General features: G+C 43.0%; 2 protein-coding genes across 6 annotated transcripts in view; both read right to left on the reverse strand.

Annotated features, from left to right (window-relative positions):
- Positions 1-875: 875 nt before the first annotated feature.
- Positions 876-2295, reverse strand: LOC119552158 (ribosomal RNA-processing protein 8). Its single transcript, XM_037861973.1, has one exon. It carries the CDS (start codon positions 2236-2238, stop codon positions 1165-1167), a length of 1074 nt encoding a protein of 357 aa, XP_037717901.1. The 5' UTR covers positions 2239-2295; the 3' UTR covers positions 876-1164.
- A 439-nt stretch (positions 2296-2734) lies between these two features.
- LOC119549219 (mitogen-activated protein kinase kinase kinase kinase 5) overlaps positions 2735-18461 on the reverse strand; it is a 57689-nt gene continuing 41962 nt past the window's right edge. For 2 of the 5 annotated variants that reach the window (XM_037857085.1, XM_037857086.1), the window contains exons 4-15: positions 15632-15730; positions 14602-14900; positions 13818-13905; positions 12945-13008; positions 9745-9783; positions 5950-7138; positions 5758-5884; positions 5344-5697; positions 4837-5280; positions 4553-4774; positions 4369-4495; positions 2735-3901 (exon numbers count right to left, since the gene is read on the reverse strand). In XM_037857085.1, the coding sequence (XP_037713013.1) occupies positions 3802-3901; positions 4369-4495; positions 4553-4774; positions 4837-5280; positions 5344-5697; positions 5758-5884; positions 5950-7138; positions 9745-9783; positions 12945-13008; positions 13818-13905; positions 14602-14900; positions 15632-15730 (3152 nt within the window). In that variant the 3' untranslated portion in view covers positions 2735-3801. The remainder of the gene's footprint in view (positions 3902-4368; positions 4496-4552; positions 4775-4836; positions 5281-5343; positions 5698-5757; positions 5885-5949; positions 7139-9744; positions 9784-12944; positions 13009-13817; positions 13906-14601; positions 14901-15631; positions 15731-18461) is intronic. The other 3 variants (XM_037857091.1, XM_037857092.1, XM_037857087.1) reach the window with 3 other exon arrangements.

Here is an 18461-nt window from a genome sequence, read left to right on the forward strand (position 1 = left end):
TGAGAAACCACCACCAAGTGGTTGCAGTGCTGGCTAACGTCGGTGGGTCAACTGAGCGGATTGGCTTTAATTTCAAATGATTACAGCGCCAGAGGAAGTTGTTAAATTTAGTTAATACTTAAAACCAAAGGTGTCTAACTTAGAACACCTGTTAAATTTAATTTTATGCTCCATGGGGATCTATGTATCTCAAGGACCGTTAATAATAAATGATTAAAAAAAAACTATTTTTTACAGTTTTACTCAATCACTCAACAAATAAGCATTATTATTTAAGCAACATTAATAAAATTTTTACTTATACTGATTATGATGCCTTTAAAAAATTCTTTACAGAATCCGACTTTTGAGATAGTGTTTTTGCAAGCAAACTCATGGTAATTTCCAAGAAGTCCAATATATACTCTCGTGCATATATGTAGTATAAAAGAAATTGCATCGTACTTTTATGAATCAAGAATTGGCGTCTTATCAATGTTGTATTCCATGCATCCGTTGTAAAAATATTTGTTTTGGCAAAAAAACTTATCTGCGGCTGTTCCCCTAAACGCTTTGAAATTTGCTTTTTCCAAACAGACATTATGAAAACAGTTCTTATAATATTTTCGTATTTAAGATCGGCATGGGTTTTTAAATTGAGTTGTTTTGATTAGGAAAGAATGACTATATAACAATAATTTGTGACGTCTTTTAAAATAGCCATGTTGTTTCCCTAAGCGCTTTGAAATTTGTTTTTTCCAAATAGACTTGAAAACAGCTCTTATAATATTTTCGTATTTAAGATCGGCATGGGTTTTTAAGTTGAGTTGTTTTAATTAGGAAAGAATGACTAAATAACAATCATTTGTGTTGTCTTTTAATATAACCATGGGTGGTTTTATCTGAATCCGAATTTACTAGTAAAAATTCAATATTTATTGCGTTGATAAAGATTCCTACATTTAGTTAATGTACAAACGTAATTATCTAAAAGTGCAGCTTTCGTCTCGGGTTCCGTAAACAGTCTGTGCAATGAAATTAAAAAACCATACATTTGTTGAAACTAAAATGTAGTGTCGAACGGAGGAGAGTTTTTAAGAGTGAATATTGACTAATTTCGATCCCGTGCAGTCAGGTAGATCAAATGTTGGGGACAGAACATCACTTCTAGCCATTTCTAGCCTCTTATCGTTTGCGATACAAGCAAGGCTTCAGGGAGAAGGCCTTTAACTTAGTGCCCTTGGGAACATGACGCATCTTCTTGAACTGGAAGAAGTAGAAATAGTTAACAGCCACATCTTTCTTGACCAGGTCGAATCCACATGCAACCAAGCAGCGCACAAACTCCCGCACATCCTCGAAACGCGACTGGATCTCCGCTATATAGACACTGCCGTGCAGTTTGAGCACCCGGTTGGCCTCCAGGAAGAACTCGTTCAGATCGGTGCCCATTAGGGAGAGACAGTACACGGCCACGTCCAGCGACTGAGCTTGGAGCGGGGTATCCGTGATGTTGCAGGCAATGATGTCGCCCCGGGCAGCCACCAAATCCATGGAGTACACCTTGTTTGGCACGGACTGAGCCAGTTTGCCCTCTCCACAGCCGAAGTCCCCAACTATGGCTGTTTTGGGCACCTTCTTGATGGTCTTGATGATGCGGTTGAGTGGATTCGTTGGCCATTTCTCCACCTGCTGCCGGTAGCCAGCGTGGTAGGCCTCGAAGGCGGAGCTGTCCTTGCGGAAAAGGGCCTCAGCCTTGCGACTGGTCACCGAGTAGAGCTGCTCGTTTATATATCGGAACCGTCCGCCCAAGAGTTCCGATTGCAGCTTGTTGGCCAGTGAGCTGGCAGCCGGACTTGGTGAGCTGGTGGTCTCCATGGCCTCCACCGCCGCTTGTGCCAGTTCGGGTTTCAGCTTCAGTTCCTTCTTGCCTCCTTTAGTGGCCTGTGTTGGTGGTCGCTGCTTCTCGATTCTGCCGGATTTCACCTTGTGCATGGCCCGAATGCCGTCCTCCACATCGTCGTCATCATCCGAGGAGTCAGGGGGCGGGGCCAGTGGTCCTCCGCCATGCCGGTAACTGAATTTTCCAGGTGCCTGGCTTACTTTGGATACTTCTTCGGCCTCCACTGGCTTCTTCTTCTTGGGTTTCTTCTTCTTTGGCTTCTTGGCGGCAGCAACTCCATTTCCCGAAGGATTCACAGGCTTGAATTCAATAATCTCTGCTCCTGCCTCCCAGGGCGGCACTTCGAATGGCTTCATTTCGAGAGGGAAAATTGTAAACAAATCGAGAAACACGTGAAGCCTCCACTAATTGAGTTACCGCACTTTTAAAAACGACACGAACGCGTTTTTGAGCAGTGCCTAACGCGTTTTCGAATTAGGGCGGAAATTTTGAAAAGAGGTATTCTTAACATTTACCGAAATAATAAATTTTTAATTATATTATCTATCGATACGAAAGAATATTTCCAAAGTCTGGATCCGTTTGACTAATTTGTATACGGGAAATTTATATAAGAGTTCTTAACACTTACCGAAATGATCAAATATTTTAAACAAATAAGTTTTCCAAATTGAAAAAAATCGCCATCTGTCTGATCAGCAAACGATATAAACTGTATATATATATATAATTAATATAACTATACCATAAAGGAATGTTTGCATAATCAGAATCCTTTGGATATATTTATATCCACATCGAATTCATTATACCCTTCTGAAACCCCTTAAAAATGCACTTGAAATACGCAAATCTTTCTTTCACATACTTTTTATTTTTGCACTAAACTAGAGTTCAACAATTTTGTGTGTTTATCTGTTTGTTTTTCTCTGTATTAGTTTGTAATTTTCGGTTTTTTGCTTTGTCGTATGAACTAAATAACTTAAGGTCTAGTAGAATATTTTTACAACTCAATCGACGAAGGGTGCTGTTCGGAAAGTTGTCTGTTTTCATCGCTTAACTTATCCTAGAACCGTAACTATGACAATCAGTTTACTTGTTTAACATACAGATACAGACCATTAATTTGCATTTATTTTTGTTAATTCGTGTTACTAGGTTAGAAAAGTCTTACTAGCTAGTTTTGTTTCCCAACAAACCGTATCATCCCATATCGCTCCCCTCACTCCCTCATCCTTAAATTTTCCGTTGCGGTCTTGAGCCAATCGAAAGCAGTTTAACCAGCTAAAAACATTGCGATTTACAATTGCTAAAGGCTAAGAATTATTTATTAGTTCTAATTGCCTTAGTGGGTCTCGAATCGTGTGGATAATTGCGTGTATTAATGTAGGTTTACTTGGATTCTCCTGCTGACTGACTATTTGGAATCGTATCTATTGGCTTTGTGAAGCGTGTACACAAATCTCTCTCTAACATAACTATCCGTAGCGATTACCGTAGGTCATTAAAGTTAGTTGTATAAATTAAAGCATTTCTTTGTAATACAAAAATATAGCTACAACGGAATCGGGTAGACGCAGACGTAGACGTCTAGTACATCGAGTGTTCGGCAGATCGAATAATAGCGACTCGGGCCGAGCCTGATGGGGCTCAGTGTGCTTGGTAGTGTGGATCTGGGTCTCTTCTTCGAAGGCTGCCTCTTCTAGGTGCTGTAAAATTGCGCTAATCTAAGCTATCGAACGCTCGACATGCAACTGGCTCTCTCTAGTCCTCTACGATCAGTAAGTCACTGCTTAGCCTACGAGTAATTAAATTACAGTTAATAGTTGACGACGACGGCGGCTGCGGCCCTTAAAACTTGTGTGGTGAACCGGATTATATTTAAAATATAACAGTGGATTAAGCGGGCGTCCATTAGCTTAGTAGCTAGCCTCGTGCCCGGCCAGAATGTACAGATCATGTCCCTCCTCGCTGCCCAGGGAGCCGGTCCTCAGCAGCTGGCTCTCCAAGGCCACAACCCTGCAATACGGAGAAAATAATGAATTAATAAAGAGCCATTAAAAACAGGACTATAATGCTTAAGAAAAACTAATTATAATAAACAAAAATACTAAGCAAATAAAAAAATATTTCTTTATAATGTATCATCTTCTTTGAATCTTTGATTATTAAAACAAATAAAAATATTTATAAACCAAATCAATTTGTAAATATGAATATGTTCTTACTTATCGTCGCTCAGCAGTCTGAATTAATGAACTAATAAAGGTTAATCTATAGTCTATAATCTATAAGAAAACCAAGCTATAATAATCAAAATTGGTAAGCAAAAAATAACTAGTCTTTTTTTTTACAATGATATCTACATTTACAGCACTTTCATCATAAAGACACCTTGTTGATTCTTTGATTTAAAAAAAACCAAATGCAAAAATTAATTAAATTAAATATAACACTTTTTTTTGGATATATAAAGGTGTTCTTACTTATCGCTGCCCAGCAGCCTGTAGGTGCGACTCATGTCCTTGATCTCCTGCGTCACCTCGCCGTTGCGCAACGACTTCCCCTGCATGCCGTGCTTGTGGAATGCCAAAACGCTGTCCGGTAAACATACTGAAATCGATTTACCAATGAGAAGGCGATTCTTTTCGAGTGATTTCCATCTCTTACCAATACTGTCAACGTTGAAGTCGAAGTTGAGCTGCGATACCATCTTCTTGTGCTGCTTGGGGTTGCCCTGCAGCGTGACCACCTGCATCAGATTGCCGTAGCAGACCAGAATGGCGTCCTTCTCCACCTGGTGCACGCGCACCACCTTCAGCAGGTCGCGTCGCGGCACCATCGTGGCCATGGCGTCATACTCCAGGTCCTCCGAGTGGAACCAGCTGGCACCTGAAAGAGGAAAAGGAACCCCATTAAAATCAAATCCATGTTTCCCATCTCCAAACACTCACTGTTCATGTTGATCAGCTCCAGCTTGAGGCAGCCGTTCATGGCCTTTCGCACACCCGTACACACTATGGGGTACTCCAGCTCCGGCGTGATAATCATCTCGAATACGGGTGTGTGTCCGTTCTGGACGCAGCCATAGCCGCCGCCCTGGATGCTTGTGGCTGGCCACTCGCACTGCTTCAGCAGCATGAACTTGTTCAGCGGATCGTACCACTGCATCAGGAAGATGCCGCTGGGCGTCGCCCCGCAGAGGTATTTGTATCCGTTGTACGGATTCCGCGTGACGCAGCACTGCGTGCAGCACTTGGTGTCCGGCACCTTGGTGGTCAGCGCAAACTTGCGCGGCACCAAGCGCTCCGGTATCTTGTTCATGTGCAGCGAGAAGCGCACCGTCTGCTTGGAGTGCAGGGCCACCAGGTCGTGCCTGTAGAGCTGGCAGGACTTGCCTGGAAACATCAATCATCGATGATTATTACAAAGATCAAACGGTGATCGAATCGAGTACCCACCCGACAGACTCATGAGCACATCCTTGATGACATACAGCCAGGTGGTGCGGCGCGGGAACAACTGATCGATGGCCGCGTCGTGCAGTTCGTTCATGTTGAGGTTGTAGATGCCCTCCTCGGCGCCAATCAGCAGATGCTGATCCCGCGTCTCCGGATGGATCCACGAGGCTGTGCAGTGCACCCGCAGGGGGCAGCCGTTAAAGATCTTGGAGAAGCAGGCGCCCATGTGCACCTTGGGGGTCGGCGGAAGTCCGTTGGAGATGGGGCGAGGGGGCGTGTGGCGGCGCTTGTGGGAGCGCTTCGGTGGCACCGGTGGGGTGTTGTTCAGCAGATCGGGTTGCGCCTCCTTCTCCGCTGTTTAAGATATACAGAATATGAATGCTTCTCTAAGTTATATACTTCTCTAGTACTTACCTTCGTCATCGTCCTGAGTGCCGCCATCGCTCAGGCTGCGTGTCCTCGAAGACATGCCCAGGTTCTCGAGCAACCCAATCAGCTGATCCATGGAGCTATGGCGCCGGGGTGAGTCCTCCACACCATTCTGGGGGTTGGACATATAAGTGATTAATAACCAAATCCCAAATCCGCTTATAGAAGACTTCATACCTGGTTGCTCTCGTGCCGGTAATCACAGTTGTTGCCCGCTGAGCTCGATCCCGCCGGCGCCTCTCCGGAACTGCTCCTCAGCAGGTTCTGGTAGAGATGCGAGGAGTTGCTCGACGAGGGTCCCTCGTTGTCCCTCGACCCAGTCGCTCCCGCTCCGGAATTCACCGCAGGGCTGTTGGAATGCGAAAAGCCATCGCCGACGGATTTTGCGCCAGCTTGGGCAGTGGCTTCCGGGTCGTGCTTGTCCGGGAGGCCATTGGTGCCACCACCTGCCACTCCGCCGCTGCTGTTGTGGCTGCCGCCACCTCCGTTGCCGCCGACGACTGCATCGCCGCTGGAATTATCGAGGAGTAGGAGGCGATTATAAAACGAAGCTGATGACGCAGAGGACGAGATGCTGGATGAGATCGGCGCGTGGCCATGGCCGTTGTTCGAATTCGAATTAGAGTTGGCGTTGGCGTTAACGAGCGGATGCGCCGCCTGCGATGCCTGAGCCGCGGCGGCCGAGCGGTAGTTGCTGCTGTACCGCAGATAGTGCGCCGCAGAGGCGGAGCAACCGGATCCGGAACCGTTGCCAGCCCCGGATCCGTTCCCAGGAACGGCGGCAGCAGCATTGTTCATGGCCACATCGGCAGCCACCAGCTCATCGTCGTCGGCATCGATGCTGGTGGTGCGCAGATTGGACAGGCCGAGGCCCATGCCCAATCCCAGGCCCATGCCCATGTGGCCGCCCACATGGGATCCCATGCCCAGGTAGGCGCTGAGACCCGGCATGGAGGCCAGCGAGGCGGACGAGTTGATGCAGTTGGCATTGGCGGTCACCGAGCCACTGGATATGGACGTGGTCATTGGATGGTGGTGATGGAGCTGCTGCTGAGCCGCCTGATGTTGCTGCTGCTGTTGCTGTTGCTGCTGCTGCGGCGGCAATTGATGTTGCTGATGCTGATGCGGATGCGGGTGATTCGGATGGTGGGTATGCTGATGCTGGTGGTGCTGTTGGTGCTGATGATGGGTGGTGCCGACTGCTCCGCCTCCGCTGCCGCCGCCGCCGCCGCTGCTGCTGCTGCCGTTCGCGGCTGCCCCGCCTGCTCCTCCTCCTGCTCCTCCGGCGGCCCCTCCGTTGTGGGAGGAGCAGCTGCACTCGGCGGCGAGTGGGTCTTTGGTGTCGCTGTTCAGTGGCAAGGTCGCTCTGCGGAGCATTTCAGACAAGCGGAGCGAATCGAGGGAGATCAAGATAAGAGAGAGGCGGGAGAGAGAGAAAAGAGAGCCGAGATGTTGAGCTTCCTTCTGAGATCGATCGGTAGGTAAGGTAAACACTATAGCTAAACAGCTGTTCGACTTGTTTTCGGGTGGGTGGTTGGGTGAGAGGGCGTGATTCGGTGGGTGGTGGTTCTGTTGTTGTGGTGGCTGAGTTCGGAGGAGGCGGGAGGCAGGAGCTGACCCCCAGCCCATCCTGTCTGGCATGCAGTTGATTTCCCTGTTTGTGTGTTCTGTAGCATGCAATGGAGAATTGATAAACCCCCTCGGGAAACCGCAAGGGGGCAGCCGGGGGTTAAGCGGATTACGCTTTTAATGAAATTATTTACCACCCACGAGTTAAGCCCACTTACTAGTGTCCTAGTTGGTTGCTTTTATTTTTTACTGCATGCAAGATAAATAAATAAATAAACTAATATGAAGCCATAAATTATGCATGAGATGCAAAACACAAATGCTCAAAGATACACAAAACACACATCGAAGCACATTCACACACGCAAATGAAAATGGGAAATGCTTGAATAGAAAATTGCCTCGCACATGAATGCACAGAAACAGAAAGGCAGGAGAAGGAAAAAAGAAACAATAAACAAAAACGGCAGCAAAAAATGTAAAAAAAAAAACCGAGGGAAAAAAGCTTGGAAAATTAATTCTAAAAACAAAATGCCAACAATTTTGCCCAAATAAAACAAGGCGGAATGATGCAAAAACAAACAGAATTTGCTGGAAAATCTCAACAGCTGCTGGCGAAGAGAGCGATGAGGAAAAGCTGACCAAAGGAATCCCATTTTCCATTTGCCGAATTAGTTTCGTGCATTTTCAGTTGATGTTAGCATAATTGCAATTTGTTTTTCATCGTGTTTTTTCAATAGTCCTCCCAGAGGGCGAAAGTAGCTTAGGCTCCCCAAGACTCCGCCTCGAAGCTCCTCAATCACTGCGATGGCCAATAATGCTGCATATTTTGGGAGATTTCGGGTCCTCAGATGGACAAATCAACACCGGAGCTCGGCTACGTGTGGCATTACTTGTTTGCACTAGGGCCAGGCCAATAATAATAATAACAATAAAAGCAATGTGACGGCCGTTTGCACACACATCAAATAAATAAACAATAAACATGGGGAAAAGGGTCCACATGGAGTAAGGGCAGGACAAATCGAGCGCGTTTCATGGCGACCCATCGATGTATAAATTCTGCCCAAAATATAAACCAATTGTTCTGTATAAATTAGTTGAAAACTGCTTTTCTGGTTTTCGTTAGGCCAAATAATTGAGCCATCGAAGGGGTCATTTCTGGGCGTCCCACGGTGCGTATGCGTGCGTTCTTTCTATGCATTATTTTATATTTGCTCTCTCTGTTTCACAATTTTACTCGCTTTTCCCCATGGCTTTCCATCGATAGACAAAGGCAAAAGTTTAGGCGGAATAAGAGGCAAAAGTGAACAAAGCCCGGGCCCAGACAATAACCGACAAAACAAAGAAGTTGGCCAAACAAAGAGTGCGAGAGGAACCTGGGAAACTAACTTATAAGATGGGAGAAGAACAGCACCGTAACTTAATATGGTTCCAATGGACGCAGAACGGAAAAAAGCGTAATGAAAATGTAGCTATTTTTTCGGCCACGGGCTCGGGATGGGATGAGATGGTATGATATGGGATGGGCAGATGGTCGGTAATAAACCAAGGTGGCCACATGATGAGCTGCTGCTCCTGGTTCATAATGATAATGATGCAGCAGCTCTGGCGGTGGGGATTTTGCGTGTGTGTGGGTGTGGTCTGGCATCTGACGGCTGCCAGGATAAAACACACTCATTTGCAAGTGTGTATGCATGTGGGGAGGTGGCCAAAAGGAAAGCAAAAACTTATTTCCTAGGCGAGATGAACTTAACGCTAAATCAAAGTCACAGAGAAAGTTTTTATACATGAAAAAGATGGTATTTAATAATAAAGAAACCAAAATTAAAAAAAAATATATGGCTTAAATGGAGCTTTATTTGATTTAGTGCACCAACTTCATCTTTTCTTTAGACTCTTTCTGGTTAATATTTAAAATATTGCAAGGTTTTAGGAACTTGCTTTCAGGTTACAACTTTTAAAGACTTTGCCTGGCTTTTTTTTTGGTACCTAAGAACTCGGAAGAGGTTATAAGAATAAAACACTTCAAGACTGGAAATTTATTGCATACTTTTAGACACTTTGTTGAGAGGTATCCAAGCTCTTATGACTTAGGAAAATTTAAAACCAAATAATGTTCTTAATTTAGCCACATTCGAGTTAAGTTAACCTAAGTTAGGTATGAATTTAAAGCTTGTTAAAGAAGAACAATCAATATCGAATCCCTCGGTATTCATTTTTCAGACCGATATTCATATCTCTCTGTGTAAAAATGGGTGTGCTTATGAGTGTAAAGTATGAGTTATGATAGGGTTAGTGTGGGTCAGGGTGATCTATGTGAGAGGGGTGGTTGTTTGAGGAGGTGGTCACACCGAGAGCCGAGGCTCGAGTCTAAAGGAATACATTGGTGGGTGTAGTTACCTTAGCTTCAGCTCCTCATCAATATATTGTAAGAGGCTCCTACAAAAATCAAATACAAAAACAAAGATACGGAAAAAAGGAAAATAAAATAAACGAAAAATTTCATTGTGTTTAGTTTGTAATAAGAAAAAAAAGAAGAACAAAATACAAAAGTAGGAAAAGTAACGAAGTTAGTTGAGAAAAATTATTTGGCAGCCCCAAATAGTAAACTAAAGCTACTTTCAGATCGTAAAGCATTAATAATCTCGAGTACTTTTAAATATCATAGTGTGTAAAGGGGGTTTTTGTGTGTGTTTATCAAAGCCAGCCAATTTGCAGCCTTGCAAGTAGTAAAAACTTAATTCATTATTCTTTAAAGCCAACACCAAGGGTAAATCCTTATTCTCTGAAAAGCTGGCGGCATAAAAAAATCCTAACGCCCAATTAAACGCATCAGCTAATTTGCCATGTTCATAATTTTGCCTAATGTCATCTGGCGTGGCCCATTTCTCCGCTTGGAGAGCAGCCCATAAACGGGATATTAAAAAATGTGGCATTCTTTGCCGTTTTTTCTCCCATCTTAATCTTTTCCCACCCGCCTAGGCAATTAATAATGTTCCCTTTTTTGTTGGGCTTCTGGCCACAAAAAAAGCATAAACAAAAAGCAAAAATAAATTCTTGTTGTACTTTCTGCTTATGACGGTTTAAATGAAATTAACCATGACGGTCGAGCGGCCCCAAGGAGAAAGGCGTAAGACGAGCCAGCTTTTGAAAACTTTTCGGGCGCCACAAAGCAGCGGATGTGGGCGGGGTCTGGGTGGGGGTACCGCATTTTTGGGGCGGGGGCGTGGCACTTAGCCAGCAAGTCGCTTGTAAGTAGCGCTCAGTACATAGAAATTGGCGCAGCCGTTTTTATGGCTTCAATAAAATTGGGCATCAGAATCGAAAGAGGGGCTTTCGAGGGAGGGACTGAAACAGAGAGCCCTTGGAGGAGCCCTCGCATGCTTATAGACAGAGTGACTTGGCTTTGTTGTCTGCGACGCCACTCGAGTGGCGGCTGCTGCAAAGTGTTTGCCACATAACTCAAATCGAGCACTTCCAGACCCCTCATATTCACCCCCATCATCCTCCGGTCGCTGGGAGGGCTTATTAAAAGTGCCACTCCCCTTCATCAGCGGCCAACAATGTGTAATCGTTTAAAATGACAAATGGCGCCTCATCCGGCGACTGCACAGAGAAAAATGTCATGTAGCAGGCGAAAAGTGCAATAGATCTAATATTAAATTCAGACGTGCCGTACTTTACGGAGTGAGAAGGTGATTGAAGTTAAATGGACTTTTTTAAATAAAAATATTTTTTTCTGTATCCAATAAAACAAACATTAAATAAAAAAATAATTTGCGGTACCACCATATGACTTGTGTTTTGAATTAACTTTTGAATGTCACTTTAGGTGTCCAAAAGTATGCAACAATATATTTCGAGCTCAGAAGTCAACGAGTTCTTTCGGAGAGACGACTATCATTTTTTCATTGTATACTTTTAGACACCTAAAGATACATTTAAAGGTGATTTTAAGTCTTATGGGTTTTGTATGCCACTCCCATTCACGGAATAAGAATGTGATTAGTGGTAAATTGACTTTTTACATTTTAAATATTTATTTGTTTTTATCATAACGATGAATTAAACAGACAATAAATTATTAAAAATAATCAGGGGTACCACACAAATTACTAGTGTTTTGAATTTAATTGTATATGTAATTTTAGGTGTCTAAAAGTATGCAACAATATATTTTGAGCTCAGAAGTCAACGAGTTCATTCTGAGAGACGACTATCCTTTATTCACTGCATACTTTTAGACACCTAAAATGACATTTTAAAGTAATTTTCAATCTCCTGTGTTTTGTGTGCCACCCCCAACATCTTTATAAGCTGTTATATTATCTGTTATCTTTAAACCAAAAAATATTAACTTCAAGATGTAAAAGATTGACAACGAGTTGTGAAAATAATAAATCTGACTTGTTGCTACTTCAGATGGCATTTTTCTCTGTGCACTCGCCATTTTAGGGCTGCAGTTGCGTGCCACGCGGCGTATGCTTGATGTGCCATCCATCTATCCTCTGTTCCCGTTCTAGTTAGCTGTTGCGTTAATTGATTTCTTGGAAACTTTTCCTCTTCCACGAAGCCCGCCACTCACTGCTAGTTTCAAGTCCTGCCATCTATCTGCTGTAGCCCCAATTTTTCATCGCGCTCCTTGCAAGTTTCTTGTTTTCCGAGCCACGCCGATCCGGGAGCTGAGGCTGCTTATTATTATTATGTTGCAGCATACTTGGGCGGGTCTCTCGCCCTGACGTAATCACTTCTGGCTGGCAATTAAATAGCCCACAAGTTTGAAGCCCGCCCTGGGAATCGTGGAAGCCAGGTTGCAATTATACATCCGAGAATGAGACTGGGAATGGGAAGGGCACTGGGACTAGGACTCGCACTCGTCCGTGGAGTGGATGAAAAATTCACAAGTTGGGAATTTTCCAGGGCAGAGACACGTAGCGGCAACTAAGCGCAAGCGTGTGTAGCAGCCATATACACATGAAAATGCAGCGAAATACGAAAGTAAACACAGCTCCCGGGAAACGTGCAACTAAAAAATTGACTCTGCTCGCACAAGCCCAAAGTTCCGAGCAAATTACACGGCGCGCGTGCTGCGGCCTTAAGTTTTGGCCAGCATAAAAAGCGCAACATGCAATGCAGTTCGGTGCAGCAGCTGGAACGTAGACCCATGGACCCTTTTGGCTAACCTTAAAGACATGTTCATAATCAGGGTGCCGCTCAATTTCGGTTTTGATCGCTCGGCGCTGGGACTACAAATATAAAGAGAAGAACGTAGAAGTGGCTATAGAATTGTGTAACTAATGGTTTGACCAATGGGTTGGCTGCTGCTGATGCATTTAAGCTCCCCCTCCCTGTGGGAAAATTCCCAAATGCTGCTGGGTGATTTTCAAGCTGGTGAATCCACGGCCTGCATTTAGTTTACAAGTGTATGTACATAGTGGAGTGTGTTTTTTGTTCTGTGTGGTAGTGTGAAAACTGAAACCGAAGTACCAAAACTGAAGCGGATTTAACCCGTCTCGCAAGTAAGAAAACCATAGACAAAACTGTAGCATAGGTCCAGGAAACCGGAGAGAAAGCAATACAAAAGGTTCGACTGCACTTACATGTCACTGGGTAACGTCTCGGGACTAGAAGATCGCTCGTTCCACGTGGAGTTCGTCGTCATTCCTTGGGGAAAAAAGTCAGAGAAAAAAGTTCAATTATCAAAACTTATCAAAATATCGATTTATTGCATCAAATATCAGAGTAGCCTATTTATAAAAAAGCCAGGAAAAAATTATAAGATATGATTATTATTTTGATGAAACTCACATCAGTTTTATCATTGGCGTATCATTTCGATGTATTTGACATATTGCCTTATGCTTAAGGTATGCCTATGTATAAGGTATCTTTTTTATTTTTCTGAAAATGTATATTTTTTAATTTCAGAGAATTTTCAGAAAATGAAAAAATACCTTGTACATTTCCCATCGAATAGATTAAGTATAGAGAAATATTCAAGTACATTGTTCTTGATTTGAGAACATTCGTTCTTAAAAACCGTGGTGGTTTGGTGTCAATTGTTTCAATATTAGAACGAAATGGTGAGAAGTGAAATTGAGTTTATTTAACAACTGTTCAATAAGTTGTTGAGATATACAATGTAAATACCACCAATGAACCATTTTCATCTTCAAAAATTTCGTTCTCTTTTTAAGAACATTCTGAACTCAGTTTAGAAAGGCAGAATTTTCGATATTTTCAATGTTTTAACTAAGAACAAAAAACAAACTAGTTTTGTTTTAACAAAATACAATTTTTGATTATATTTGAACATTTGAAGGCTTTGATCATGAGAATTGGATTGAAGGCAGTACCCCATTTCAAAATCTATAGAACTTAATGTGAGTTTAAGAAATTTCTCAAGCATAGAACGAAATCCTTGGTTTAAATTTTTGCTTCCTGAATTTAAAAGATTTTACCCATCGACTTACCTGTTTTTAGTGTGTGATTTTGCGCTGGCACGCCATTGGTGCGTGACGTCATTTTGCTGGGAATGCGTTGCGGCACACCAGCCACAGACTGAAAAGAAATAAGGAAAAAGGAGACTTTTAAACTCAACCGGAGAATGGGCCACAGCTCCCCATCGTCAGTCATTCGTTGACAAAGTTTCCGCCTGTGATAAAATCTCATAAATCAAAATCATATTGGGATTTTTAAGCGTGATGCGTTATTTTTCCCAAGAAAAGGTGCCGGCTAAGTAAAATTTGAATATCTAGGGCTAGGAATGTGAGCAGGGAAACTTATTTGCCACCGGCTGCTAAAAGTTTGCAAAACATCCAAACAAATTGAAGATTTATGACTTGACAGGGACCCACCAAAGCTCCGAGAGCCCATGAAAATGTCTTTAAAATGGTTGTCCCTGCTGGTCGAGCGATTAAACTTAAATTCGATTTCGCATTTGCAAGTGTCGTTAAATAAGCCTTGGGCCAGCTGTCTAGACAGCTGCATTAGTTCGGCGGCCAATTAATTAGGTCGAACTCGGGGACTAAGCCATAAGGCTCCTGGAAGTGTCTAATGGCGCACTAAATCGTTGACCAATCCCGAAACGCACCGGAGCAGAAATGTTCTTGGAGAGCTTTAGCTTAGGAAAACTTTCTTTTGGTCTTTCCGCTTCTCCCTCTAAAAGCGTAAATAAATTACGGAAAGGTGCCAAGTGGCTTCTGCCATCCCCAGACTTATCTGACCCCATTTCCGCCCAGGGGGGCGACCACTCACCTCCTCATCGCCATCGAGATAGTAGTAGAACTGCGGGTTGGGACTCTGGTACTTCTGCAGCAGCTCCTTGGCCACCCGCAAGGACATCTCGCACTGGACGAAGGGATGCTGCAGCAGGCGCTCGGCGGTGGGTCGCTTCTTGGGGTTCTTCGTCAGCGCCGTCTTGATGAAGTTGTGGAACGTGGGGCTCCACTTGTCCTTGTTGTTCAGGGTGGGCGGCTTGAACCCGCTCTTCGACATCAGGAAGAGGGCGCGCATAGGGTGCAGATCGAACATCGGCGGCTGCAGTTCAGCGAGTTCTGTTATGAAAGATGCCAAAGAGTATTTGATTATAAAATTTCCTATTATTAAAACTTTAAATTATTAAAAATAGTTTCAACTATTTTATAATGAATGATCATACATATCTTTTTGTCTTTCATCAACTGCTAATCAAAATTAGTAATGCAAAGATTTCGTATTGAGTTTAAACAGTTTTTGCTTTGTTTATCAATAGTTTTCATAATAGTATTTATTATACTTCTTTAAGTTTGTTTAAAAATTTATTTTTAATATGAACAATGCTTTTTTAATGACGTTAAAGATAAAAGTTATTTTGACAGCAACGAACCTAAAATGTTCAACTCTGATTAAATTATTTTTCAAGAAAGTCGTGCCTTTCATAATATTTAGCTAAGTCGAGCTTTTTATTAGAGAGGCCAATATTTATTTGTACTATTTCATTTTTTCTGCATTACTAAGTAGTACAAAGATTGTTAGTAATTGTATACTTTAACATTTTTTACTCAACTAAATTTCGGTCGATTAAAAAAGAAAGGCAGAAACAACATAGACTTGCTTCACATATGTTAAACTCAAAAGTCGTAATTGAGCACATTCGTTTTATATCAAATTTCATTAGTGTTTGACCATTTGGTGTTTGTAAAGTATTAGTTAATTCCCCAAAAATCCATAGACTAATATTTTGCACAAATGATAAATATTGAATTCCAATTGTTTAAGGGTGGTAATTTTTAATGGAGTTACTCACCGATTGCGGTTATGCCACAGGCCCAAATATCACATAGTTGGTTATAGCCACCCTTTCGCTCCACGGCTGCCACTTCGGGAGCCATCCAGTAGGGTGTGCCTAAAAGGGTAGAAATGTAGAAAAAAATAGGTATTTTAAATGATGAAATTTATTTTCCGGTGGCTATCAATAGCACTTTTTTGCCTGCCTCAGCTAATTATGCAACATTCACACATTTAATTTCATTGCTGCCGATTATGTAGGTTTCATTTATTCATTTGCCGGGCAAAGCGAACCGTTTTTAATTTAATTAGCGTTTTTTATGCGTCAATGTGACAATTGTGCAAATAAACAAATTGCTGAATTATGCAGAGAGCGAGGTAATCAAAGCCGGGGGAGTGAAAAGGCGTTTGCGACACATTTTGCTCTTCATTTTGGGCGCACGTTTTATGATCCCGAGGAGTGGGGCTAATGCGACCATTACTCATACGCCATGTTGCCATGTTGCAACGAGGCAACAATTTCGCCGAGCCAGCAGTGGAAACAAGCATAGTAACAGCATCTGCTGGAGTAGTTTCCCGGATGGATGGCGCCCGGAGAAAATTAATTTTCCTCTCTCTTGACAAGTGGATGAGAAGTCGTCGCGCCAGTTAATTGTATTTTCAATTTAATTAAACCACAACGAAGGTGGAAAATCAGGTTTGATGCCAGACTCTTTGATACGGCCAAGTTTAAGTTACGGTTTTCGGTTTCGCCCGGGGCCTTCGTCATTGTTTCCGCTCTTGTTTGAGCTTCGATCTGGAAGAGTGATGCGGAATGGAGGCTGAACTGAAAGCATCGGAGCAATGCGAATTCTCTGAACTTTCGCATGCATTTTAATTAAAGGGCAACACAAACAGTGCACACACAGATACTGATACTGATACTGATACACAGAAAACACACAGTGCGGGGGAAGCAATTTCATCCACAAAGTGACAGCAACAACAGCCAGTCAAGTATCATTTTGTTAATTGCTGAAAAAAGGAGCAAAAAAAAAGAAATGCGGGAATTAAAGGAGACTGGCTGTGGAATTAAATGGCAAATGTTGAGAACGAGAGAAAAAACGGTGGCAGGCTTTTAGGCTGCTGCATCTATTTAATGCCAAGACGCATTTCCGTCAACTCGCGAACTGGGAAACATTAGGCCGCCCACACACACACACACACGCATATTCATCTTTATGGCATAACTGCGGCTGAATGGGCGGCATAGGGGTTGTGGGGGCGTGGCAGGGGTGGGCGGTTCAGCCCAGAGCCACCGAGGTGGAAGTTTCTGCTCATCGTGTGTTGCCATTGACTTGTTAATGACACTAAACACAAACGTAAGCACCTTTTTATTGAATAATAAAAGCGTCAGGCTGTCGCCACCCCTTCAGCTTCTTGTGTTCTTCTGTCTTCCCTCGTTTTCAGCCCCCTTTTCCGACTCCTTTTCCACCTCTGTTGTTTTTCTCGGCTGCAAGGACGAAAATTCACTGGGAAAATAAAGCATCACCGGAGTAATGAAAAAGAACTTCACGACTCAGGATAGGTAACATTCGTAAAAATAATGTTCTCGAACATTTAATATTGAGGGATGCTGATTTATTGCATATTTGAATAAGAACCTCTAAAAAAGATACACTTAGAACTTAAAGATTAGAAGAAACCATAAGATCTAAAAGAATGAAGTGGTAAACAACTTATAATTTATGCATAATACATCCATAGATACAATTTTCAAACAGTATAAAAATTATTTAAAGTAATACATTTAAAAGAATTGTCAAGGCACAGAAAAAGCTTGTGTTTATAAAGTGTTCAAATCATATTTGGAATATCGTTGAAATTTTACAGGATTTTTTCCGAGTGCGTGCTCTTACTTCGCCTGAAAATATGCAGCCACAAAGAGCTGGCATATCTTGGATCAGACGAGTATTTACTGTCGTTCTAACAATCGATGTAAGCTCAGCAATTGACTTATGCTCATATGCAGTACAAACGATTCAGGGTTGACCTCGTGCTCCCAAGCAGACTTTCAGGATAGACAGACAGGAGTGTGGGAGTGTGTACTTATCACCACATTTGTCACAGAAGTCGCAACAACGTCGGGAAAGGCAGCAACTACAATGGCAGAGGAGCCGGATTGAAGAGGAGCACTCGGAATGATAACAGCAAGCGGACGTCACATTGTTTGACAGTTCCACACAAACAGGGGGAGATAGTGGCAGTTCCTATACAATCGGGCACCTCACCATCTACCATCTACCCCCAGAAGGACTCCCGTCAATCCCTCAAAACCCTGTCACTAACATGCCACAAAAGATGCTAGCTCAGCTCGAAAACGTCATGAAAACGCAGCCAAAAGTGGCAACAAAGAACCAAGGGGAAACAAAGGCCCCGGCAACCTCAAGGTCGTTAAACTTGGAGTTGCCTCGCTGTATATATATTTCTCCCCTTGTTTTCTTCCATTTTTCGCTGCACAAATTGCAGCACATTAATCACACACCGCCAAACGAGCGGACTTGTCCATTCAAATAAATCTAAAATCAAATTAGCGCTGCAAGCTTGCTTTATGGCAGCTTTTCGCTTTTACGACGGACTCGAAGGACAAAAGGCGGCATTAAAAATTAAAGTGCTTAGTCGAAGCAGGATAAATCCAATTTGGCGTAAATGAAATCAAATCAGATGCCGGTTTTTATGGTGCCCCTCCGCTATTCACTGAAAATGTCACGAACTCTAACTTGGCTTAGACTTTATTAGCGCCCGGACTCTAAAGCTGGATAGCCTTTCTTTGGCGAAATTAAGGACATGAAGAGTGGAGAGCCAGCTGT

Source organism: Drosophila subpulchrella, chromosome 2R (genome assembly GCF_014743375.2).
Source record: "Drosophila subpulchrella strain 33 F10 #4 breed RU33 chromosome 2R, RU_Dsub_v1.1 Primary Assembly, whole genome shotgun sequence".
In the NCBI taxonomy this organism is placed as follows: domain Eukaryota; kingdom Metazoa; phylum Arthropoda; class Insecta; order Diptera; family Drosophilidae; genus Drosophila; species Drosophila subpulchrella.